General features: G+C 39.8%; 1 protein-coding gene across 1 annotated transcript; it reads right to left on the bottom strand.

Annotated features, from left to right (window-relative positions):
• Window positions 1–397: 397 nt before the first annotated feature.
• Window positions 398–25,770, bottom strand: bgnb (biglycan b). The gene is made up of 8 exons (XM_084429277.1): window positions 25,456–25,770; window positions 12,955–13,232; window positions 9,638–9,750; window positions 5,548–5,761; window positions 5,310–5,420; window positions 4,965–5,058; window positions 1,564–1,702; window positions 398–1,486 (listed from the first exon to the last, which is right to left on the bottom strand). The coding sequence occupies exons 2-8, from the start codon at window positions 13,199–13,201 to the stop codon at window positions 1,289–1,291; spliced, it is 1,116 nt and encodes a 371-aa protein (XP_084285403.1). The 5' UTR covers window positions 13,202–13,232; window positions 25,456–25,770; the 3' UTR covers window positions 398–1,288.
• Between the last annotated feature and the right edge of the window lie 1,743 nt (window positions 25,771–27,513).

Genomic DNA, 27,513 nt, shown 5'->3' with positions numbered 1-27,513 from the left:
TCACCAGATTTTCAAAGACAACGAGCATTACCCCGCAACTCGTGTTTCATTGTGATTCATCACTCCACACACACTTCCCATATTCTTAAAAATACTTTATTCTGTCTTTTATGTTTTTCTGAGACAGTAATGGCTTTTTAAGGAGTGCATTTGCTTAAATTGAGCTAACTCCCTGACTAATAGTTTGTGGTCAAGTGTGTGTGTGTGTGTGTGTGTGTGTGTGTGTGTGTGTGTGTATAATACAGTAACCTTATCATACAAGAAGTAAATAAATACATCTCCCAAAAAGTTTTATTTAATTTTTATGTATAAAATCTGGAATTTCGCTGACATGGTTTGCAACAAGTGATGACCCATTGACATTGTGCTTGAGAATTCACTCAATCAATATTTGGCATTCATGTTAACTCAAGTTTTATTAGTCACAGCTTTCAAACCATGATGGTACGCCACTTCTGCTCCTGAAGTCAAGCTTAAAGATATTTTATTGAAACATGCAGCAGTGTGCGGCACAGTAGCCTACAAGCATGCAGTGGCACTGCAAGAGAAAAATCCTACTAACAACACGCTACAAAGAAAATATTTGGAATTCATAGAGAAACTGTGCAAAATTATTACAATCCTTTTCTGAATCAGCCTCGAACCCAAGAGGGCTGGGCAAGAACATGAGGCATCTGACTGACTGATTTATATTTTGTGTAAAGTTCCTCCATTGCCCTAAAGTACTCCCACAACAATAAGACCCCTGAAGCAAGGAAGCAAGGCAATGACAAAAAGTCATAGTAATCTAAAACTTGACATACAACAAAGATACACTTATTATAAGCACCATGAATTTAACATTAAGATTCAACCTTACCATTTCAATATCCCATCCAAACCTTACTATTAATAATACAAAATAAACTAAATTAACATAATAACAATATTAACAGTATCAATAATATTATTATAAAAGTGTCGTGCGAACAAAGAGCCCTTACAAAGTGAACTGATAATGGTAAGACTTTACGGTAACACACTTATGAAACAATGACCATTATACTGGTTTTGAAAATAGAGTCATTTGTAAGAGATCAAATTCCGTAGGTTTCTTTTTAAATTTTCCAATACTTTTTTCTTTAGACTTATACATATAGACAAATACATCCAAAGATACACATTAAAAACTATTTGGAAACACTGTTTGTTGACACCATTTCGACCACTAGTTTCTCCAAGCTTTTCTTCTGTTTTGTTTTGATTCCAGCATTATTATTTGTCCCCAAACCTCCCTTTCATCCTTTCTCTATTTCTTATAGTTTCCGAACTGAATGGCCAATCGGTCACCAACGCAGCGGAAGGTGGCAGGCTGCACCTCCCAGTAGTTAACCGGGTTTCCAAAGAGGCTGATGCCATTGTAGAAGCTCCTCTTCATGCTAAAACCTTGAGGGCAGAAGTCATTAATGTCCACTCGACTAATGTTGTTTGAATGAAGGTAGACCACCTGAAAAAGAAGCAAAAATCAATGATCGTGCATGAGCGAATGGGACACTTTTCGTTCATCAGCTTGATATCTCGCACCTGCAGGTACTTCATGTCTGGTAGGCCCCTCGGGACGCGGGTCAGCCGGTTGTTTTCCAAATGCAGCTCCCTCAGATTACCGACGTATGATAGGCTGCCATTCTCAATCATGCGGATATGGTTAAAACCCAGACCCAATCTGGCAAACAACGACAAGCACAACCATGAATAAGCAACAGACAATAGACGGGCCACACTCATTGTGACAGACCTCTAGTGAGGTGGAAACACAATAGACTGGAAATACTGTGAACAGGCACTGGGTCAACTGCAGCCCTGCAGGACAAGCTGCACTATAAAAATCTAGCACATGCAGGTTTTTTGAGCAAAAAATTCTTTTAATTGTGCATAATGAAAGTTATTTTTACAATTTAAATTCATTACAGTTTTCATCCCATAAAGCTAGCAAATTGTGTACCAAAATACTCCAAATAACAGCAAAAAAGTCACATTTATATAAAAATAGGTGCAGCACTTGCTGACATTGAAATGTGAATTTAGTACAATTAGGTACATTTAGCAGTAAATCATGACCATCACTCTGGCATTTCCTGAGCATCTATGACTCAGCACCACTGGATGGCCTGCACAGGCGAAAAACTACGTTACAACAGCAGTGCATGCTTAGAATGAACAGAACAATATCATCCACTTGTGTGGACAGGACACTAATATAGTTCCCTTTCCCTGCATTGAATGATGATACTATACCTCTGCATTATAGCGTCTGAAGCACGTGTGAAACGTAGCGCGTGACGGTGTATCATGGAAGCTATAAAGGGATGCCGGAAACACAACAGCGATAGCTTCTGCTCTTCGGCAAGCACTCTGTGTGTGAATTGTCCATTATTTGGTGTTGTTTGTTGAGTCCCTGCCCAAGATACATTACGGTTGGGGACAAGCTGTGTGTACATTGCCTGGTGGCTCAGGACTAGGGGGTTTTACCCAGGTTTCCCCTGTTCTGTATGATCAAGGTTACTGAAACTGTGGTTCCTGTCCCAGAGTCCTGTGTTGGGGCATCTTGTCATAGAAAAATAGTGACAACAGATGCGTCACTCACAGGCTTGAGAGCGGTCGTGGAGGGCTGCTTTGTAAAGGTCTGTGGAGAAGGCATCATCTCTCTTGAGACATAAATTGCCTGGAGATGATGTCTGTATTTCTAGCTCTGACGTACTTCCTCCCAGAACTCAGGGGCCATCATATTCTAGTACGAACAGACAATATGTCAGTGGTCTCCTACATAAATCACCAGGGGAACTGAGTGCCCTCTGTGCAGACTGTGAAAACTATGGGTCTGGCCCCCGAGTTCTCAGTTCTTAGGTGTTGGTCTCTCAGCTGAGATTGTTGAGACCCTCCTAAACTCTAGAGCTCTCTCCACAAGAAAACTTAAAGGGGAACATGTTCACTTTATGGTGTAGAGAACATCAGTTGGACCTAGTACACTGCCCGGTAGCTTCAGTGCTGGAGTTCCTTCAGGAACATTTCTCTAGGAGGTTTTCCCTGTCCAACGCTTAAGGTTTTACGTGGCGGCCATAGCTGCCTTCCACGCACCGTTAAGTCATGGACCCCTGGGGAGACACCGCTTGGTTGTTTCTTTCCTTCATGGTGCTCTGAGGATGAGGCCTGTGGCTCAGGTTAGGGTCCCAGCTTGGGACCTGCATGTGGTTCTGGAAGGGTTATGCCTGCAGGAGTTATGTGATGCTGCGGCCTCACCTCACACATTTATAAGATTTTATAGTCTGGACCTTCCTTCCACGCTGGGATCACAAGTGCTCTCATCCTGCGTTGTGCTTGGACAAGCTTCACACCAGGGCAGGCATTAGATAGTGTGGCACAATGGGATTTTTGATCCCCATAGTGTCGTCATTTGATGCAACACGAGTTCCCTCAGGATTGTCTCGGGAATGCCTGAGAGCGGCTTGCTTTAATCAGCTGCTTTATCAGAAGCTAACGCTGTTGTGTTCTGGCATCCCTTTATAGCTTCCGTGGTACACCATCACACGCTACGTCACGACGCAGCGTCAATCAGAATTGTTAACAAAAATGGTAACACTTTACAATAAATATGTTAACATTTGTAACTACATTAGTAATCATAATAAAGTAACAATGAAAAAATACTTAGTGTTTGTTTATTAATCTTAGTTAATATTAATTTCAACATTTTCTAATACATTATTAAAATCAAAAGTTTAATTTGTTAATATGATTTAATGGACCTGAGCTAACATTAACTAACAATGAACAGATGCATTTTTATTAACAAACCTTAACAAACTATAATAAATACTAGGGGTGTAACAATACCCTCATGTATTCGATACATATCACGATACTGAACTCAAGATACAATATTATTGCGATACTCCAAGAAATATGGTAAAAGGTTAACAAAAAATGTACTGTTGATTAAAATGCTAAATTTTGTATTACATTTTGGGTGTAAATAAATAGGCTTGGACTTGGTGCTTGTAACCCAATGCACAGGACAACAGTGACACCAGAATAAAAATATTCATGATTCTGAAGCTGAAAATACAGAATTATTTTAGACAAATATGCCATTTTTTACTGGTAACATAAGACATTAGGCATTATCAGGACCCACAAATTTCCCCCATTGCATTATTATACATTATATTTAACGTTATAGTAGTTTAATGTAGCCTAATACTGACACTAAAACTCTGAAAACGTGAATTTTTTCTCACATTTCCATTTTGGGTGATCTATACACAATACAGATTGTCACTATCCATGATATATATTGATGCATTTTTGTATTGCGATATATTGTGACACCCCTAATAAATACAGTAACAAATATATTGCTCAATGTTAGTTAATGCATTAACTAATGTCAACAAAATAGACCTTACTGTAAAGTGTTACTACAAAAATATTGTTTAATTGCTAGGTTTTATCAGCACAATACTTTGTTAACAACAATAAACTTGCACACTCCTGAGATTACTCAAATTAAATTGGCATTCGTGATTTTTGTGAAATTTAAAGGATTATACTTAGTACACAGTTAAATGACTCAAGAGTGAAATAACTGCAGCTGTTTTCAGTAAAGATAAAGAATTTTCACATAATAATACATTTTCAGGGGGCTGAGAAGACAAACAAATGGCATCACATATGACTGCCAAGAAGTTTAAATATTTGTGTATTTTGTGTAAAAAGGTATAATCAATTAACTTTGTTTCTACAAATTAAAATTGTGATAAGCAATGTCTGTTTTATATATAAAAAAATATACAAAAGCATTGTTTTTTTAATATTTCACATCCTTAAGATTTAATTCACCAGGTGGCGCTGTTGCTTTACAGAAAGCCCACAGGCAGAGAAAAGGCAAATTGTATGTCAGAGTGCAGGAGAGTCATGAGACGGCTCACCTGTACAGGTGTTTATAGTGGCTCAGGTCCTCCAGTTCAATGGCTTGGATCTGGTTATTATCCAAATGGAGCTCATGAAGACTATCAGGGAGGTCTGGGAAGAGAGGGACATTCATCATTATATTATTGGAAGTCGCACCACGTCTCTGATCTTAACATTACACTAAAACTCATGCAAATTGTGATTTATTACCAAGAATATTCCTAAAGCTCATTCAAGTGAGAAATTGCACAAAGAAGAGTATTATCCAAATGTTCTTTTTTGAAAATGAATATGAGACTATCGTTTGACAAGCGTTCACTCTTTAATGACTTGACTAATGACTAATTATAATAAAGAATTACCTTTTGGTATTCCAGTGAGTTTGGCCTCAGAGATGCGCAGGTAGTTGAGTTTCAGCCCTTTGAAAGCGCCAGGCTCAAAGCCGCTGTTCTGAATAGGGTTTCCACCCATCTCTATAAGAAGCATTCAACATCAGAAAGAATATCCCATCACAAAAACCAGCAGGCTCCATCTAAAAAAGGAAATGGTTTGGTCAGACTGTAACCTCTATACCACATAATGGCGAGCGCGCATACAAACCAATGCAGTTCATGCTGCCCAGACCAGAGAACGTTCCTTCTGCAACCTTCTTAATACGATTCTCATGAATCCGCAGCTCCACCAGGGATGGGGGAAGGTTCTTGGGTACCACTGTCAGGAGGTTCCGGGAAAAATAAAGCTTTTTTAAATGTCGGAGGGGTGTGAAGGCTTGTGGGTGCACTTTGGAGATCTTGTTGTTGACCAGTGACAGGGCCTGACAGGAGACAGGAAGAGGTCAGCATTTTGTTTCCAGTTTGCATGAAGACATGATTAATAATAGCTTGACCATGATCATTAAATATGTACACAAAATCTAATGACTTATAAATGATGATATAACTGTCTTGATCTTTTTTTTTCTTTTTACAAGCCATGTCAAATATTGTGTTTGGTGAGAGAGGCTGAATAAATATTAGGGATAAATATTGGGGATAATATGAGTTCTAAGAAGGGAACTAAAACATTCAGTTTGGCACCAGCGTGTGTTTCCAGAACTACAGGAACATTCTTCTTCAGTGACTTGAACTGTATGAACATCCTGTCAGGCTGTTTTGCAGAGTGCCAAACATAAAGTAATGTGTGCCTCGATCGACAGACCGATTTTTCAAGAGTTAGCCAAAACATGCTTTAAAGGAAGCTGTCGTGTTGTTTCTTATGTAAAATCTGTAAAATAAAATTCTGTTAAAATGTAAATATTCAATCTAAATGTACAGCTAAATCTTCAGTATTAAAGTAAATAGTGACACATGGACCTTGATGCGCAGCATTAGCCAATGGCGAATAAAAACAAAAACAAAGAATCAAACTGTGAAACTGGTGTACATCAGTGTACAGCTCAAGAAACCACCCATAAAGTTGTAGAGTTTTTTTTTTTTACAATCGCAAGGATCCATTTCTCAATACTTAGGTCACTTTTTCAAAACAAAACTCTTCACACAGTTCTCCTACGCAACTTTCAGCTTGCCACAACAGTATTTTTCACATCCAAAATGGGCTAAATCTACCAAAAACACACATATATATATATATATATATAATGAATCGAGTCATTCTCCGACATATTCGGCAATATGGAGGCCATAAGTTTGCCGACTATTGCATGTGTGCTTAAATGGCGTCAAAACAGCTATACCGTGTGCCTTTTGAAATAAATGCAGATAGAGTGAAGAAACTGAGGACTGAGTATGTTCAGGTATGATCAGCTTCAAGATCCCTGTTGTGAAAAATCCCTAAAAATTCTATACCATTGTGATCAGTTCTTCCTAAATTTCTTTTTAGAGGGTGATGGAGCTGTATACAGATGACAGCCATCACAAATTCATATTTTTGAACGAGGCAGGCATTAACCTGGCCAAGACAAGGAGAAGTCGGAATTTAATTGGCTAACAAGCAAACGTCCAAGTACCTTGAGAACGTAAAGCCAATATCATTATATGTGTGCAGTTATGGTGTGGAAGGACACAGACCTCGTATTGGGTCATATAATGCATCTCTCCTTGTAACCTTCCTTGATAAGATAAATCAGGTCTATGTACAGTAATAGTCTGGGATAATGTTCAGTTTCACCATGCTCAAATGGTGCAAGCATGGTTTCGGGCCTATCCTCAATTTATCACCCTGTATATACTCCACTTTCCTTAACCTGATTGAGGAATTTTTCTCCACATGGAAGTGGAAGGTATATGATAGAGGAATTACGAAATGAACAAGTCACTCTTCTTCGCTTGGATTCGCCATGCCAGAAGATTATTTCCAAGAGGTTTAACTAATGAAAGCATCCATTGTGATGTGGATGAGAACCTGTGGCCAAATCCACAAGACATGGTTGATGGAAACATAGAAGTGCAGAGAGGAACAGCAGTTGACAATACTGTAGTGCGGTCGTTTTTTTTGCAGCTACCTATGTTGTGATTAGATTATTTCATCAATAAATTTCCAATTTTGATCAATGATTCCCTCGTATCTGTACTATTCTCTCTAGTCCTAAAAGAGTGAGGTATGTACGTGTAGAACCATAATAAAACCTGCATATTTAATGATTGTACTAACAACTACACAGTGAAACTGGGTGTCTTGTGTGTAGGTGATATAAAGTAATATTCCTATGATATTTCATGATAAATTAGTTATTTGAACCAATGATTCTGCGAGTGCAAGGCTTCTTTAAAAAAATAAATGCACAATGCTAAGTTATGAACATAAGCTTTGAGCCTGTGTTTCAAGTGATGACTGTTGTGTGTCTAGTTTTGAAAGATGACATCCAGTTTCTGAAAGTGGTGCCGAAATGATTGGGGGGGAGGAAACACTAAGCATTTTAGAAATGTGTTAATTGACAGCATATTGTGTGAAAATAACATGATTTGTGTTAATGGTATGGTCCACAACAGATGGATGTTGTGCTAATTATGTTTTGAAAATATGACTACAGGTCGGACAAAAGCATGTTAACAATTGTTAAAAACTGGAACAGGTGAAATTGGCCTGTTAGTCCAGTCATTTTAAGCCAAAATGGGGGTCAACCTTGAACAAATTGCAACAGAAGCAAACTCAACTGATTTTGTATCCTCAATATGTCCTGAGTAAGGGAAAAAAAAGCCCAGAAGAATCCCATTAGGGGAAAGTTTCGAAAAAGACCCAAATATAGCCTATTCATACGCCTATTCATTATTTTTCTTACGTGAATAGGGTAAAGATTTTAACCTTTAGATATCACCATGAAAATTACTGAGTTGATTACTTACATCAAGACAAACAAAAAATGTATTACACGTTTTTTTTAATTGTTTGTTAACATGGACAAACAGTGCATAATCTAATTACGTATGTGCTAATTTGCATAAATACCACAACAGGTGGACTTGAATGAATGAATGAATGAATGAATGAATGAGGCATTTATATAGCTATATAAATGCCTCTTTCATTCATTCAGGTGGACTTGTTGACACATAACAGTAAAATACTTAATGTTAAGGTCTGAATGGAACCCATTTAGGCTACCTATGAACATTAATACATAGAGGCAGGAAAAAGTACTTTAGAAACCAGCCTTTATTAATTTTTAAGAGATTGGGTTTGGGGCTGGGTCCGTGGGACTGTTTCTGGGGGACAAGAACAGGAGACAATGGTAAGGAGAATGCAGAAGACAAAAGGTAGGCAAAATAAAAAGTGAATCCCCAGAAACAGTCCCACGGACCCAGCCCCAAACCCCATCTCTGCAATAATAATTAATAAAGGCTGGTTTCTAAAGTACTTCTTCCTGCCTCTATGTATTAATGCTCATGGGTAGCCTAAATGTGTTCCATTCAGACCTTAACATTAAGTATTTTACTGTTATGTGTCAACAAGATTCAACAAGACATTTTCACCTGGCTATACCCAATGTTTAGACCTGTTGTGGTATTTATGCAAATTAGCACATACGTAATTAGATTGTGCACCGTTTGTCCATGTTAACAAACAATTTCCAAAAACTTCTAATAGATTTTTTGTTTGTCTTGATGTAAGTAATCAACTCTGTAAAATCTTGGTTAAAATCTTTACCCTATCCACGTAAGAAAAAGAATGAATAGGCGTATGAATAGGCTATATTTGGGTATTTTTCTAAACTTTCCCCTAATGGGAATTTTTTTTTTCCTTACTCAGGACATAATGAGGATACAAAATCAGCTGATTGCTTCTGTTGCAATTTGTTCAACCTTTTTTCATAAAATGACTGGACTATGTAGGTACATAGAGATTTTGCAGTGTTTGCCTAAGTTAGAAAATAATTCATGTTTTTTGTAAGTAGTCAAAAGAAATGCATTTTGCTGCAAAGCAATGATAAACTTCTGATGTGATCGCTCTGTGAAGTGTTTTGAAAAAATGACCAACGTATTGAGAAATTGCTCCTAGCGAAAACATGTAATATTATGAATGTTCTCGTTTGAATAATCACTGCTTTGAGGAACACATACAAGCCAAAAAGTTTTCTATTTTACTTAACAACTGGCACTTTATTTTAAGTTCAGCCTAATCTATCTTTATTTCAAGATACTGTCAAGAGAAAGATTTCTAGTTCACATTTCTTCCATCAATATCAGTGTCTTACATAGAGGTTTGTAAGTCCTTTGAAGTCGTTGTCCTTCAGTTCTGTGATACGGTTGTTCTGTAGGTCCAGGAGTTTGGTGTCTCTGGGAATATCCCTGGGCACTGCAGTCAAACCTAAACAAGATATTAACATGTTTATATGCTAGTTTAAAGCATGTAGGTTATATAACATACAGATCTGTAAACAAATATCTGTACAGAGACACCATTAGCTCACATCTGGTCTGGATTTCCCCATTACAGGGCTTCTAATTTGACATCAAAATAACAGGATTAAATGAAAGTGTTAACCATTAACCAAGCTATTTAGTTAGAAATGAATCAGTTATTATGGCCAATTGTGCTTATTGGTAATTTTCCATTCTGTGTCAGATTTTTGGAGGTATACTGTATCTTTATATTAGAGTGACCTGAGGATGTTTTGCCACCACTTTAAATGTACATTTTAAAACCATTTGGGTTCTTTTGCCACACATGGACCACATCACAAAACTATATCTAAACTCCAACAGAACCACATCAAGAGCACAAATTCAGCATTGTGTCAGTTTTAGCAGTGCAGTCTCCAAGAATCTAAATCAGGCCAATGATTCATGATGATTTCCAGCAGAGCCCAATCATTTATACTAGGCTGGGTTCAACCTCTGTTCCCCTCCAGCCATTTATAATGTTCTTGAGAACCACAACTGTCAAACCATATTGCTTACCTCAGGAAAGAAAAGTAAAATCACTGAGATATTAAGCACATTAAAGAAATACATTTAGGATTAAACAGTATAATAACAGACAGCATTGCCTGTTTTCAATTACCACAGAAAATAATTTTGACTTCAATGTGTTACAAAAAAAGACATTTTGACTACCTTAATCAACTCAAGCATTTTCACAGAAAACTGAATGCTGTTATGACATTAGCTTAGCATTTTTTGTTTGTTAAAAGGTTTGGAATTTACATTTTTGCACATGTAATAATAAAGTGAACCTGGGGTGATTTGCATTCACAATGTACACTGAACACAAACATTCCTTCTAAAGTCTCCACTTTCTTGACTTTGCAGGGAACACACAACATGCTGTGATATCAGTCTACAACTTGAAGATCTTTACAGTTTTCCTTTTATGATTGTTCTTCTTTTAAGCCATCTGCCCACCCGCCACTCAAACCAACAAGTGCTCAGTAACTTTAACCAACCAACCGCTGACGGACACAATGCCAAACCCCCAGAGTAAAGCTGGGCTTCAACAGCTGCCCAGCACGTCACAGCCCCCCAAACACAGCTTTACACACATCTACAACTCCTAATAGGAACATATTTTATGATGAAGGCACACAACCACTTAAATATATACACAATTATGAACATATGTTATAAATAGGCATCACCATCAATTCAATTACAGCCTACATGGCAGAATAACTTCCAGATATATGAAAGAAAATAAGAGAGCGCAGTGGCTGGATCAATGTATTACAGGGAAATCTTCATCACAGGGGGAGGAAGCATATAAAGAACCGCCTAAAGCGAGGGCTGTATTTTTCGATTTTATATCAAATCCGCAAGCATAAACAAAGATGCAATGAGATTCACAAAAACACTTTCTAAAGACCAAAACACATTGCATAAAGCATTCATGCACATAGACAAACAGTCAGACACGCACAAACTAAAAAAGAATACATATAATTATAATAATAAGCTCCAAATTCCTATGTTTTTGTTGCTTCTGTAAGTTCAGTGCCTGTAAATGTTCTATGAGGATCGTAACTTGGGCAAACTCGGGTGGAGATGGAGAGAGCGTGTGTATCTGTAAGTACGACTATAAGGCTACAGCGGAGCTTCAATGGGTGCTGTTGGTACCATGCTGAAAAAATACACAAACAGGCCAAATTTTGTCTGAAATTTAAGGCTTTAACCAATTTCTTGAATCTTGGATCTTTGGACTTTTTCACATACTAAAAAGACAAGCTCCGCCGCTGCTTTATGGGTGTGCACACATGCATTGCATGGTGGTTGGTTGGTTTGTTTTGTGTTTATACAATTCTTGTACATGTTTGTCCATCCACATTTTGTGTATTTAGATATGCAAACTGAGTGATCACTGAAAAACATAACATTCACTTGATTGACACAAATTCCTACAAGGTGATGATGAATGGTTTTATAAATCAGTTCAGTTAACAGTAATGTTTCCTCTTTGAGTGTAGGTCTGTATCCTTGGCAAAGAAAACAAGAGTATCAGAAGCAGTCACACTGAAATTAAGAGGCCCCTGTCAAAAACCAAAAATTTTAGGCCCAAATGACCATTTTTGTGGCTGTATTGCTAACAAGACAAAACCCAAGACTATTTCTGGCCATTTTGAAATAAACAAATGCTCAGAGACTTCCATATCTTCCTATTTTTCTTATTCTCCCTCTCACTTTCCTTATTCTCCCTGTCTATCTCTCACACACTGTCTTCCTGTAAAACATCCTGTGTGTGTCTTAAAAAAACACAGAACCCCTCCTACATTTCAGTGGGAAATTACACAGGCATTTTTCATTGTTTCCAATTCAGGCCGCATAAGAACAAGAGTACAAGAGTACATTTTCTAAATATTGCATTACTACTGCCACAGTGCTTACATTGGTAAACACAGCAAACACTTGAAGCGAAAACTATCATTAACTTGTTCAGAAAATTGAAATAGTCTGGCGAGGTGGGGCCACGGGTTGGCACATTCCCGGGATGGACCTGCTGCGTCTTCATCCATTGTTTCGTCCATGGTTTCGTCTCTTATCTAAATCTGACCATGGAGTTGACTTTGGCGGAAAGCTGAAGGTGATTGCTGATAGGCTGTCCCAATCAGTGGCGGCTGCACAATCCAATCACGTTTGAGAGGGAAACAACAAATTGAGGGTTTCCGAGATGTTTCTTTGTTCCTTTTTTTTTTTTTTCTTCGAAGTAACGGGTACTCACGGTTATGGATAGAAATGTAATGGAGTAAAGAGTACAATATTTGCCTCTCAAATGTACTTGAGTAAAGTCATGAGTACTCCCCAAAAATGATACTCGAGTAAAGTACAGATCCCTCAAAATTGTACTTAAGTACTGTACTCAAGTAAATGTACTCCATTACTGTCCGGCTCTGCTCATCAGCTGGAAAAAAAATCTTTCTGAAAGTGACTCCAATGATATTGTTCCTCTGTTTTGTTATTGTTGTAGCTGTCGTGTGGACTTAGATAGATAGATAGATAGATAGATAGATAGATAGATAGATAGATAGATAGATAGATAGATAGATAGATAGATAGATAGATAGATAGATATGATACTCACTCAGGTCTGAACATTGCACCACGTTGAGTTGACAATGGCAACCAAAGGGGCATATAGACACATCCGGTGGCAGCCCCCCCACAGCTGATCCCTCTTCATCTCTCATCATTACTGTCGACAGATCTCCTCCTTCTCCGTCCATAGCAAAGTCCCAGAATCCTCTCTGCTCAAAGGGCAGAGTCAGTGAAGGAGCAGTCAGGCTGCAGACACTGAGCAGCAGCAGCAGGAGAGAGCGGCGGGATAACATCACTGAGATACAGAGACTTACACACACTGACCTGCAGGATCAGGAGAGAGAGATTCATCATTATTTATTTAATTCGACATAAATGTTTTTAATGCATAACTGTGTGTATAGTATTTAGAGCATTATTTTTATAAACTCTTATTCACACAGGCCTATTAAACAGAGCCTTTAGGGCCAGATTTAATAACAGCTTGCGCCAGCGCAAACCCTCTTTCGGCATTAAAAAACGACTGTCAGGATTTAGTAACAACTCGCAGCAAAAAATGAGTGCTGAAATGGCGTGGACAGGGTTATTTTTGCGGCTGACCTTATTGCATATGCATTTCTAGGAGTTTCCCTTTCAGACACAAAATTTATGGGAGGAGAGTATTTAAATTAATCATGCAAGGTGAATTATTAAGGTTTCCGCTAGTCAATTTACTGGTATTTGCAAAATAGCAACGCACCAACAATGCGCCTGAACACACCTCCTTTTCAGACCAGCACGCCCATGGGCGCAACAAATGGCCGCAAATGCATTTGCTATTTAAACAACGTGGCGCAGGGCGTGAAAATGATAACTGCGTCGGACTGAAACTAGCAAAAAACACTTGCGTTGCGCTTGGCGCTTGGTGTAAGAAAGGGCCCTATGTCTTCTCTTCAAGTTCAGCCCGCAACCCATTTCCTTAGCTCTGTTTATAATCATTAAAACAGTTTTCACAAAGTACATCAAAGGAACAGGATGGATCTAAGTTGTTATTTGGGGTTTTGGGAGGATATTGTATCATTGCCATCCGAATATAAACACATCATTCAGCACAGGACATGCACTCCCTGAGAAACACTAAAGCTTTGACATGTTTCGTGAGGGCACATTTAAACATTACTCATTAGCACAAAAAGTGCAGCTATTGAGTTCATTTTTTGCTGTCCTCTGCAGATTTCTTTTTAAATAAAAAATGTAATGTAGGGGAAACTAAAGAGACAATCGGTGAGTCTGTGTCTGTAGCACGTCTGGTCAGACAGTGTGTGGTGGTGGAAAAGGTCAAACTGGCCTTTTTAAAACATATCTTAAAACAAGCCATTCATTAGACAGGAAGGAGGTAGGAGGGAATATTTCTGACAGTCTCTGTTTGTGTGTGTGTGTGTGTGTGTGTGTGTGTGTGTGTGTGTGCCAAGAAGGGTGGGGAGCCACCTATGATGTCATTTCTCAATGTGTTCCAGCTGAGTCCTGTGACATCCATGTGGTTAAATGTCTGGGGTCCGCAGAACCCACCAGAGGACCTCACTGATACCTTAAACATGGGCCTGTAACCTGAACCGCAAACTCGATTCAGCCACATACACTCCACCTGTCAGTTCCTGACTTAACCTTGGCCCTCGTGGTGAACCTAAACTAACCGAGGCCTAAAATTATAGTCAACACCTGTTCTAAACACAAATCAACCACCTAAACCCAACCTTCATCCTGAACTTTGACTCTGAATCATGCATTCTCTAATACCTCACACTAAACGTACTTGTAAAAAAGCAACATAACTTTAAAATGATCCTTTAAATCCATCCAGCTGGGATCAAAATTCAGTAAATCTCACTGCCAGAGCCATCATTGATTGTCCACACAAGTGAGTCTCACAAGAGTTGCCACAATACTTTAATGCATAGTATTCCCTATACATGCTGGGAAGAAACACATGTGGATGAGCGAGAGGAGCCAGATGTCAGAGGATGTCATGTGTCCCAAGAGGGAAACTCAATGTCTTCCCATCACAATTTACTGCCACATTCAAATTTATTCCGTCAATAACAAAAGTCGGGATGTGAAGATTAAAAAGGCATGAAAAGCATTCAGCCACCCAGATACTCAATCAAATGCAAATAAAGCAGTTTCAACTTCACAAAACTTCTAAAAAAATACCCAGAATAAAGTTCACAGTTATGTTCATCATAGACTTTGTCTTTGTGTTAGCTCTAATCTTTAAGAATAATATAATATATCTGAATTTTCAATACTAATTCAAGAAATTATTTTTATGTTAGATAATATCTGCCGTATTATTTGTCAGTCAAAGAGGAGCATTGAGTTGAGGAACATCTTCAAGTCGTTATAAACTAGCCTCAGTTCCTATTTATGCATAGCAAACTCCCAGTAAAGACTCCCATTATCTCAGAGTTATCCCACACAAATGTCGTTCATGTAAATGTGTCCGCTGAGTCCTTTATGTCTCCCATTTCACACAGCGTCTGTGTCATTACTGAGTAATGAGCATGGATGCTTTTGCCGTTCCCCTTGGCTACTCCTCAATCATCTTCTGTGAACATTCAAGCTTGTCTAGGTCTGAGGCAAAAGAGAGATCTTTGAAATGGACTTACAAACCGACATTTACATACAAAATTTGTCACAGTGGCTGACAGTTCCCAGAGCTGACCATATGGCTGATCCAAACATTTGCTAAATATTAGTTCTACCAAGGTAGGCATTAAAGCCTAAAGCATCGAATGAAATCCCATTCTTCATCCTGACGTGCCAACATCTATGTGTGTTTCTCTCATATTGTCTGCCCATCTTTCACTTTAAAGTCAAACACTTGGGAAAGCGAGAGCTGTTTTTTATGCCGCTGACCTGGAATAAAAGCAAACAGGGAAGTGTACCCATTTGTAAAAATAGCAGCTAAATTATACCATGCTCCCCAAAAAAGGTCCGGTTTGGACTGGCCAGAGGAATGCGAGGAGAGGGCCGAGGCACAATTATACTCAAGTCCTTGCATCCTGCACTCCATAGAAGAGTTTGAAAACTATATGCATTATTTATGACCACAAACACCATAATATGCATAAGTATATGTGCCATTTTTATGGGATAAAATACTGTTGCACTCAGCACTTCCACGCAGCAACTCTTTAATGAGCAGCTGCTCAACAAAACAAGGTGTCTTGAGTAGGATTTCAATAGTTATGTTCGCACATCAGCAGAATATGATTGTCTTTGCTGTTTGGAGTACTAAATACGGTTCTGTAGGGCTTTACAAAATGTTTACAAAAGCGAATAAAATGTTTACAAATGAGACAAAAAGGGTCTTGGTAAAAATTGTGTCTGTACATATGCCGTTTTGTCACATTTCATCTCGTTGTGTGCCAGTATTTTCTTCGCCACCAAGACACCACACACAACAAAGCCATGGCAATTTGTAAAAAAATGACTTTTTTGGGAAAAAAGAACCAGTCTTTTTTAATAAATCAAACAAACGATTCACGAAACAGCCACAAACTAACTTTTAGACTGAATCACTTATCCATGTATGCATTGATTTGTTCAGAGTCAGTACTGAGGTAGCTAATTGATTCCCTCATTGAAGCATTTTTTGGTTAAGTCCGATTCAAAATGAACCAGAGCCATAACTGTGATATATCATTTACTGAGATCTACATATTAAAATTGATTTTTTGTTATTTTAATCGATTAATAATTGTAATTGTTTAACATATGGTGAACATTTGTAAGGTTGAATCAACTTTCATTTTGTTTTGTTTTGTTTGAGTGACATATTTTGGAACCATAACTATTTATTTATTTTACGAACAGACAGAAAAAATGATTAAAAAAACAGTGATATTTATATAAAGCACAAATACAATCAGATCACTAATAAATGTTAGGAAAAATTATGTGATGGTATACTACGGCTGTAGTAAAATAAAAGTAAAATAATAATCTTTTCCTAAAGATTTTGAATGTAAAAACTGGTAAAGCAATGTGTGCTGACCTCACTAATCAAATACCAGCTTGTTGGATGAGTGGTTGTCCATTGTGATACATCACACAGATGATGATTGACTTTGATGACCTATTCATACAGACATTCAATCTGGTAGTGTCTGCTGTCAAAAGGACAATCTAAGAATCACATCTGTAAAAACGCTTGTCAATCCCAAACAGCGGCTGTGTGAAAACAGCCAATAAGCAAAAGTCATATACATCTGATGACTTTGACAAAAACACACAAACATTAGCTGACACAAAGATAATCCTATCCCACGGCCTTAGCCAAATACATCAGTGGACATACCAAAGCTCACTGCACTTAAGACTCGGACACCAGTCTAAATACACACTCCTTTCCAGCACAGTGACCTGGTACGGCCTTGACATAACAACTGCTTCTGAAATCATTCTAATATGCTGATTTGCAGCTCAAGAACCATTTCTTATTATTATCAATGTTGAAAACAGCTGTGATGCTTCGTATTTTAATGGAAACCTTGATACATTTTTCAGGATTCTTTGAGGATTAGAAAGTGTTGTTTTAAAGCATATATTTGAAATAGAAATCTTTTGTTACTTTATAAAAGTGGTTACTGTCAAAAATCTTACTGATCCCAAATTGTAGAAACAAATAAAACACATATGTTTGTGTCAGTAAAAAATACACTTACATTTATATTTAATGTTGTCTTTCCCAAAATAATAAAAAACAAATTGACACTTTAAAATTTACAAATTTTGTTATTCTTCAAACCTGTGACAATCTTTTTAAACACTCTTTGTGAAAAAATTCAACACATTTTTCAAACATTACATTTTCCAATAGTATTTCGTTGCAATTTTGACCAAACCTCACAGAATACTAAATGTTACATTTTACAAGGCATATAAACACATGCAAAAAATGTAAGCTTCTATACAGTACAAGTACAATGATGTTCCCTTTCAGTCGGTCACGTTCGATGTAGTCGACGTGTCGACTGATTGGGATCACACTAAGGAACCTGTCATCTTCGAGTATTCGAGTACGCCCCGCTCCGCAGCACGGGTATAAATACGGAAGTGGATGCATGCACCATTTGTCTTTTGCTTCGGAGCCGATTGGTCTTGATGTCTCTGAAGAGTACTGTTGTTTACAACGAGCGAGTGTGTCGGTGTTCTTCTAGGAAGACTCTCCCAGTGTTGGTGGTTCTGCAGCAATGAGTGCAGCGGTGGATCGGCGAGCTTTGAGCTCTCAACTGCTGTTTTAACAGCATCAAATTTCTGTGTTGTTGATGGCTGGTTAGAGGGTGGAAAAGTGAGTGCTTCACTGTTTCAGTTCACTGTTAAGTGTTGCCGCAGTCATTCCCCTGTGTGCTCCGGCACTGGTGATGGGTCCCATTTCCTGAAAGAGCAACACGGTTGCGTTTGCGTATTTCCAAGATGTCTTTCCACCCGTGCGTTTCTGGATGCGATCGTTCCCTGTCCCCCCAAATGGACGGTCACAATAGTTGTATCACGTGTTTGTGGAAATATATATATATATATATATATATATATATATAGAGAGAGAGAGAGAGAGAGAGAGAGAGATACAGCATGTTGAAGCAGCTTTTGTGGATAGTTCATGTTCTCATTGTGAGAATATGACTATCGCGGTGTTGAGATCGAGACTCGCCTTCATGCGTGAAGGTGGAGTCCTCATTACCACGCCCGCTATCAGAGGATCATAGTGAGGCTTCCCCGCCCAGTAACCAAACCCTGTGGGTCCCTCACTCCTCTATCACATCGCAGCCGGTGGAGCCCCCCGTTGAGCACACTGGTCCCTCTGTAATGGACCGACCAGCTGTTTATTCGGGGCCCCTCCAGGAGACAGGATGTCGGTTGCAACATCGGAGGGTGAGCTGACCTCTGGAAATGATGTCTCAAATGATATCTCCCTCTGGGAGTGTAACGTTGCCCGAGCCAGATCCAGAAATGTCAGCTATGCTGAAACGGGCCGCTGAGGCTGTTGGGCTCGAGTGGAATCCTCCACCGTGTCCCGAACAGTCTCAGTTGGTTGATTGGTGTCTCGGGATGGACCACGCTGGCTCTCAGCTCGCCGCCCCAGTGCCTTTCTTTCCCGAAGTGCATGGAGAGCTTACCAGGTCATGGATGGCACCTTTCTCTGCCAGAAACTGCCTGAAAAGCTTTTCCCCCCTCACTACCCTTGACGGAGGAGCGGTGAAGGATTGTGAGGCTATCCCTCCAATGGAGCGGTCTGCCATGACACAGGTGCACCTGTATTCGTCGGCCACTGCGCCCAACAGTTCTCTGTTGCCCAAGCGCAGACAGAGGACTTCCAGCACATTCTGCCTCGGCGGTTCGCTGCTGCCTCCACCCCACCGGTGGCAGTTCCTCCACCTGCTTGTCGCCGAGGGCGTCCCCCTCCCCCTGCCCCGTCAGCCGGCAGTTGGGTGCGATTCGAGGACCCGGTCACTCCTTCTCACGCACTCTCTGCCGCCATGAACAGACAGGTAAGAGTCACACTACACACTCAGACCCTGCTCCGGGCCGCCTTAGGGCCCTCTGAGCTGGGTCCCTGTTTTTTGCCTAGAAGTCTGTGGTATCCGTGGTTCCCCTGCATCGCTCAGTTGTTGTAGCACTATACGGTGCTCCTGACTGATCCAGCGGTTCCCCCCGTACCAACAGACTCGGCTTCATTAGCTGGCATTGAGTGCGTTCGAGGACCCAGTCACACCTTCTCACGCACTCTCTGCCGCTACCTAGAGACAGGTGTTTACAACTCAGACCCTGCTTCGGGCCGCCTTCGGGCCTCCCGAGCTGGGTCCCTGTCTCTAACCTGCTGCCTCACTCTAAGTATGTCTTTGATACCTTGGGCCCCCTGTGTTGGTCCGTTGTAGTACTGAAAGGTGCTCCCGACCGACTCATCTTGACTCAATTCTTGTATCATCAGACTCGGCTAGATGATTCAGTTCGTCCGACACCCGCTCATGTACAGCGCTGTTTGTTACACATCTGTTTTGCGAATTGTGCTGCCGTGTGACGCGTCCTTCAGACGCGTCCTCCTCCGTAAACACGGGCCATTCCGTGTCTTGTGTTGAGGGGTCGAAGTCTCAGTACAAGTCCCTCCCTTCGAGTGCTACATAGCCAGTTGGGTCTTCAGGTCAACAGGAGAAGAGTAACTCGTCTTCGGACTGAGGAGCTTTTTTCCAGTATGGAGGTGGACTTGGTTTACATGTTTCTCAACTGGAATGTGTCCGGTCAGTGCTTAGAGGTGAGAAAAGATCCCACTGAATAAACTTCAGAGGCTCCTGGGGCATATGTGAGACGCAGCCGCATATAAATGGTTTCCTCCATATGATGACCGCTTCAGCACTGACTTAATGACCAAGTTCCTAGGTGGCCGTGGCAGAGCAGCACGCTCCGTGTGTTAACAACACCTGGTATGCTGCCAAACTCTTAGCAGTGTTCAGACCTTTTGTTTCTCCGGGCTAATCGCTCCTAGAACGAGTATCTATTAAACACTAGCTCAGGGGCCATGTATAACGGGCATGCAGTAAGGAGGGCTTGGGCTTACATCACACTGAATTGGCATTCAGTTGCCTCGAGTTGTAGCAGTTTCCTTGCTTGATGCCACTGCTCAGCAAGATGCACTGCCCAGTACAGCGACCGTTGCTCATACGCTTCCCTCGCATGTCACAACTCGCCTGCCACCTCCTCCTATGGGGTCAGAAGCTTCTGAGGTCGCTTCTTTCACTCTAAAATTGCCTGCTCAATCTTGCCTCCCAGATGGCCTCACGACAGCCTGTTGCCGAAGAGAGTGGAGACTCCATCCCCAGGCGTTCCAGTTGTCCAGGATATCTTCGGGGCCGCACAGTTAGCTCCCTCTAAAGAAAAGAGAGCTCCCTCTAAAGAAAAGAGGCTTGCTTACGATCTGGAGTAGAACCTGTAAGTTGTTGGTGTTATTCTCACGGGAAGACCCCCGAGAGTGTTCGATCACTTCTGTGCTTCCTGCAGAAGATGATTCGGTGTGTGGCTGTTCCGCTCCACCCTCAGAATGATGTTGCCCTTAAAGCACATCAGGATGCAGTTGAGATATAGGAAGTACGACTTGATCGTCAGGTTCCTGAGCGGTGCAAGGAGATGAAATCTTCCTTGCGTCCCCTCTATACCTTCTTGGGACCTATCTCCAGTGCTACTGCACTCTGAGACCTCCCCTGAGTACTACAGGCAGTTGAGTTAAAAATCTGTTTTTAAAGAAACAGTTATCCTACTTGCTTACTCTATCAAGAAGGTAGGGGACCTGCACACATTTTCGGTCAATGAATCGTGCCTGGTTTTGGGCCGGCTCACTCTCATTAATTGAGATCCCGGCCTGGATTGTGCCCAAGGTTCCTACCTCTCCCTTAAAACAGGACCAGGTGGTGAGCCTGCAAGCAGCTCTTGTCTGTTGCGGCAAGGGAAGGGAACCAGCTGAAGGGAAGGCGGTTTCCATGCGGAGATTGGCCTACTAACATAAATTAGTGTGGCCTTCATCTTGGTGAAATTCCAAGGTGCACCGTGCCCACCTGGGTAGTGAGCTCCTCCATAAAGAGAGTGTAGCTCCTTCCTGGGTATTGACACGAGTGCCTTGTGACAGATTAAGAGTTGTGGGCTGGGCGACACCAGCACATTCGCTAAGAAATTAGCCTATGTGTCGAGCCGATTGCTTAGTGGGCTCCCTTCTCACGAAGCCAGCTTCACCTTAGCCCAGTTTGTAGTGTCGGCTTGCTGCGCCATTCCCCTCCTATGGACTGGAGTGAAGTGCGCCTTTTGCTCCAGTTGAGTTCCCTCTTCCGAACCCTGTTGAGTTTGTCCTCACCCCGTCGGTGTTGGACGTGACGAAGCGTCCGATACTAGACCTATCACTTGTATGCTTGTGTAACTTGTGTTAGGTGGGGTCCATATGTTGTGATCCCTACGGTGATCCCATATGAGTCTTCCACGGGTTGACTCCCTGCGGCGAGCCCGTGTCTTCCCTGGGCAGAGCCTGCTCTGCCGTCACTGACCGGTTGAGTCTCCCTCCTGTTATTGGCTGGAGCCACCTCAGTGACATGCAATATGTTGTACTGCCCGCTAGTCACTCAGTCCATATGTGTTCTCCACATGTCACCTCCTTCGGGCAGGATGTGGCTTCCGCAGCATAGATCTTCTAACGAAAGGTACGCTTTCCCAGTGGTCCTGTGGAACAGCAGTGACTTCCTGGCCTAAGCCCTGTCATATTCGCAAGTGCAGAAGATCTGGAGGCTTTTGTCAAGGCATTGGAAGGTGGCAGCACTAGTGGCGTCTTAGAAGGGATCCCAATCAGTCGACACGTCGACTACGTCGAACATGACCGACTGAAAGGGAACGTCTCGGTTACGTATATGTAACCCTCGTTCCCTGAAGGAGGGAACGGAGACTTATTCCTCTAGCCACTATTGCTGTACCTCCGCTGACCGGGATCCGCTCGGCTCAGTGAAAAACAACTGGTGCATCCACTTCCGTGATGCGACTTTTGGCTCGTTTTTACAATAGTCGAAGATGACAGGCTCCCTAGCGTGATCCCAATCAGTCGACACGTCGACTACGTCTCCGTTCCCTCCTTCAGGGAACGAGGGTTACATACGTAACCGAGACGTTTTATTTTGTTTTATTTTGTTTTGAGAAATTCTAAAACTTTACGATGTGTAATAAATGATGTTTTGCTAACCCATTACAAGACTGATAGTGTGATAGTACATATCTTTAAACACTGGGAAAATAATGCATAATAAGCTTATGAAACAATGCTGTTTAAAATTTAGACCAATACATATTTTCTCTGCATGAAAACAATTAGTTACTGTCTAAATCTCCACCTAGTCTGGTGTTTCTGAAAAAGACAGACAGTAATTAACTAAATGTCAGCTTTTAATAATAGGGCGCACAACAGACGCCTCTCCAGAGACTGAGTAGTGCCCACACAGAGATCTCTCTGAACAACGCCGCATGTTTCCATGATTACTGTAATAATAATAATTTAAAAAAAACACATTAGCCAAAAAAAGGGAATTTCCATCCAAACTCTTATGTCTGATTTGAATGTCTTTAATTCACTTGTAGAGTTATGGCTAAAAAAAGCAAAAAGACAAAGGCTATGGCGTGTCTGCATGCTTATATATTGAGTTGCAATCTATAAATGGGACAAGAGATAAAACGTCATTTATTTAAGTCACAAAATAAACTTAATTCCATAAAACAGGTATAGTGAACTTTTAAAAAAGCATTTCGATTCACATTACCCAAAAATCAAACATAGTTCACCCCTCATGCACATTATCATGTCCATCAGAAACTTAGGAGTTAACATACTCTAATAAGAGTTGGCAGACATGTAGTTGCAAAGTTCCATATAGAATGTCTAAACCATCGAAATAAAGTGTTACTAAATGCATTTTCATCTTTTAGAATATGACAATGAGGAGCTGAATGTTTAGAGATGAATTATGCCACTTATCTAACTAACATACCAAAGTTGGGAGGAGGAAGTTGTTCAGTTTACTGCGCTAACCGTGAGAGCCAGTGAACTCACATGACCCTGGTGAATCTGTGGTTTATGACATTAGTTGGGAAGGTCATGAATATAGCATTTCTCTTTAAAAACAGCTTTGACACATTATATGTGGTTTGATTAGGAGTCCTATGACACTCTTGCTTTCAATGTTCAACAGCCAATAAAACTCTGATATCACCAACTAAATATATGAAGATTCCCAATATAATCTGTTCTCACAAATAAAGTCAATCATCTAAATTGAGCCGTTTTGTCTGTTGCATGCACACATGTATAGGCTACTTACTTTTGTCTGTCTCACTGACACACACTTTCTCTCCTGACAAACCATTGGGTGGTTCTGGGCTCTGTGCTGGCTGGAATTAACTGCTGGCTTGACTGTAATTTGTTAACTTTAGTCCCTAAAAAAGCTTCCTGGCAATGTCTGTAACTGCTCTGCTTGAATGTGGTGACTGGCACAACAAAGAGTGAAGGCAGACCTGATCAACAGAGCAGCCGCTTGTTAAAAGAGTTATATAGTGTGTGAAACCGTATTATTTTAAAACGATATTGGCCATTTCCACAATTAGATATAGACAATTCTGAGAGAAACTGAAAGAGAGAGAAAGTGAAGGCAACTGGAAAAGGACAGAGGTGCTGACAAGGCAATTGAAACAAGAGAAAGAATTCAAATGGTCAAGGTAAATAAAACTTGCTGTGCAGAATAAAAAAATAAAAAAATAAAAAATAGAATAAATCATACAACATCATTGTAAATGTGATAAAAAATTGAATAAGGTGGTACTAGTGGCAATCATGGCTCCAAAGGGGAAAAATTAAGTACAGACCAAGACGGACGGATGAACGGACGATAGATAGATAGATAGATAGATAGATAGATAGATAGATAGATAGATAGATAGATAGATAGATAGATAGATAGATAGATAGATAGATAGATAGATAGATAATAACCAGACAGACTCAGAGAGCTGATTTAGTGCTTTCATCCTGAATTCAGCAAGAGTCATCAGTCACCTCATCATTCAACATCTCCTAAACATCCGTCTTTCCTCTTCATCCACCCTTTCCTCTTTCAGTGTTCCCCTATACAGTACCACTACATTCCCTCCATATATGTAGAGGGACATTGAGAAAACATGAATTCTGTAAATAAAGCTAAGTTCACCCAAAATGTTTAATTCTGTCATCATGTACTCACTCTCAAGTTGCTCCGAATCAGAATGAATTTCTCTGTTATGTGGAACATAAGAAGATATTTTGAAGAATGTTTGTAACCAAACAGTTGTGGGGCACTATTGACTTCCATAGGTTTTTTTTTTCTTTCATACTATAGAAGTCAATGGTGCCCCACAACGTTCTTCAAAGTATCTTCCATTGTGTTCAACAGAAGAAAAAAGAAATTCATACAGGTTTGGAACAACTTGAGGGTAAGTAAATGATGACAGAATTAACATTTTTGGATGAAGTAACCCTTTATTCACATTAGCAGAATTTTACATTTCTGTAAGAGTGCTGAGAATTTTTGATTTTTTTCATGACATAAAAGAACATCTAGGCTATTTTGATTGAATTTAAAGTACGAAGAGGAATTTAAAAGATAAAAAGTTTGAACTCTTTAACTATCCAAACATAATGACATGCACCAGCAGCAGATCATAATTTAGAGCAACAATATTTTCACATCACAACTCTGTGCATCTGAATAAAAAGAGAGCAACAAGTTTGCACATACATACGCTAACCTACATCTAGAAAGTTTCATAATGCAATGCATCGGTTCCATGTGCTTTAAGGTTCTTAAGTAGGCTAGACTAGAAAAAGTATATAGCCTAAGTTCACTAATTATCGGAAGAGCAGAGAAATCAAAATGACAACATAACATAACATAAAAAATAAAATAAAATAAAAAACATATGCAAGTAAAATAACTAGAAAACGCTCAATACCACTTACCTTAATTTTTGCTGCAGTATTTCCACACTGTGAGCTTCTACCGTATTTATCTTTAGTGTTTGTTATTTGGGCTTTAAAGTATGTTCTCTTCGTCGTGACTTGTTCTCCCAGTGTTAACTATCTGAACTAACTCCAGTGGGTCATCAAGCCTGTCTCTGTCAGTGAGGCGGAGAACTGGACTGGTTTCCTCACGGAGGAAACAGGCGAACACACGGGCGGGTTTGGGTGGGTTGGACAGTGCCAGAACTTCTGCCAGTCGCTCTAGGCTACACTGATGCGCACTCAGTAGCCTAGTGTGTAGCCTACTTATTGCGCAACATGTAGCCTATGAAACGATTTCTGACAGGTTCCGTGATTTGATGTTATTTACACGTATTCAAGTGCAAGCAATCGAAGGAAACGGTTTCTAACACCGTGGATATTAACAAATACCCTGGCAAAAAAAATGGCATCATGTAGGCTACTACTAACCGTGTAGTTTCCGCCAAAATACAATTTATAGCATGTAATGAATGTGGGATGTTGGCTAGCTACAGGCTACCTTTCATTTTTAATTCGATTTTTTTTTATCGCCTCGAAATGGGAAACTGAACAAAACGAAAAGATGAAAAATGTTAATAGATGCAAATTAGTTAGCAAATAGCCTAGCAGACTATAATACGTTTTTCTGTTTGGTGTTTTTCATCAGCAGCCTAGTAGCCTACATTTAAACAATATATTTAACAAAATGCGTTTACATTTTATACATTTAATAATAATCACAATAACCACTGAAATGTCATATCTACAGTAGCCTAAGTAATGAGGATGTTTTGTGGGTCCAGATGATGATCAGTTAGACAGGTTTAACTATGAGGAATGTAATAGCCTAAGGTGACTGAAATTCATTCAAAATCAAATGAATCAGGTGTTAGTAGGCTATCAGTTTTGCTTGTCAAAACCTATAAAAAGAACATTCATTTATTTGTAGTTGAGAGCAAAAGCCTTCCTATTTCAATAAGCTGGAGGAGGTATAAAAAAGGCAATGCAAAAAACCTATAATCTCATGATAATATAAAAAACGTCAAAGTTCTATATTATTCTGTCCTCTCAGCTATTCCTCATTGTCTTTTGCAGTTTGAAACTGTTTAACATACCTTAGTTACACACTGCAAAATATATTTAACTTGTTTGATGTAGTTATAGTGGCTTCATATAGCACTTTCTGAGGAGACAGTCTGCAATAAAGAGATTCGCTCAGATGCGCTTTCTTTCTGCACAGAGAAAAAGCTGCAGGCAGGATGTTATACTCTGCAAGGGGACATTATGTTTACATTCAAATGTACCCTAACGCTGGACAGTAGACAGCTACATAATCTAATATGAAGACTACTACTTTTCTTCATCATGATTAATGGACATGCACATTTAATTCATGTAATGCTGAGCCATAGAAAGCACAGTTTAGCTCACGATGATGCTGTTTTAGGTCTGTTTCCTATTTACCATTGGCAACCTGCACTGTTATTCATTTCAGCATTTAGTTAATTCTACTGCCAGCACCCACTCACTAAGATGGAGGAATGAGAACAGAAACTGGTAGATTTGCTGAAGCAGACCAAGAAAAACATTTTCCTGATGCTATCATTTGCACTAATTATATTAAAAAGAGGTACAATGTCAGCATTAACACCTTTATAATTGGTTTATTAAAACAAGCTGTCCTTTCATCTTTTTTGTGTAGTTAATCTTTTTTTTTTACTACTGTACTGCACTGTAAACCCGAATAAGTTGGCAAAACTCCAAAGTTGGAGGTAATCAGTTACATCAAAATTTCTAAGTTAAGAAATTCAAAGTTTAAGTAAGCAGAACTTGCAGATTTTATTTTGTACTCATATATTTTTAATTGATCTTAACTTGAAATATTTGAGTAAGCTAATTCATACATTTAATCCCTTACGTTATTAAATTACAGTAATTAATTACTTAGTAATGCATTACACAACACTAGCCATGAATCCTGTTGCTTTATCTATTCTCACTCATTCCATTCTCTTTTCACTCTCTGTAATGGAATGA

Source organism: Rutilus rutilus (genome assembly GCF_951802725.1).
Source record: "Rutilus rutilus genome assembly, chromosome: 13".
Taxonomy (NCBI): domain Eukaryota; kingdom Metazoa; phylum Chordata; class Actinopteri; order Cypriniformes; family Leuciscidae; genus Rutilus; species Rutilus rutilus.
Note: the sequence above shows the minus strand (reverse complement) of the source record. Positions and strands in the feature narration are given on the sequence as shown.

Bases quoted from the DNA above. Each gene is read 5' to 3' on its own strand.
- bgnb (XM_084429277.1), bottom strand. From the start codon at position 13,201: ATGTTATCCCGCCGCTCTCTCCTGCTGCTGCTGCTCAGTGTCTGCAGC. The intron at 9,751-12,954 runs GTGAGTATCATA...TATCTTGTTTAG, and splicing joins GGTGCAATGTTCAGACCTGA to GTTTGACTGCAGTGCCCAGG. The intron at 1,487-1,563 runs GTGCGAGATATC...CTTCTTTTTCAG, and splicing joins CAGACATGAAGTACCTGCAG to GTGGTCTACCTTCATTCAAA.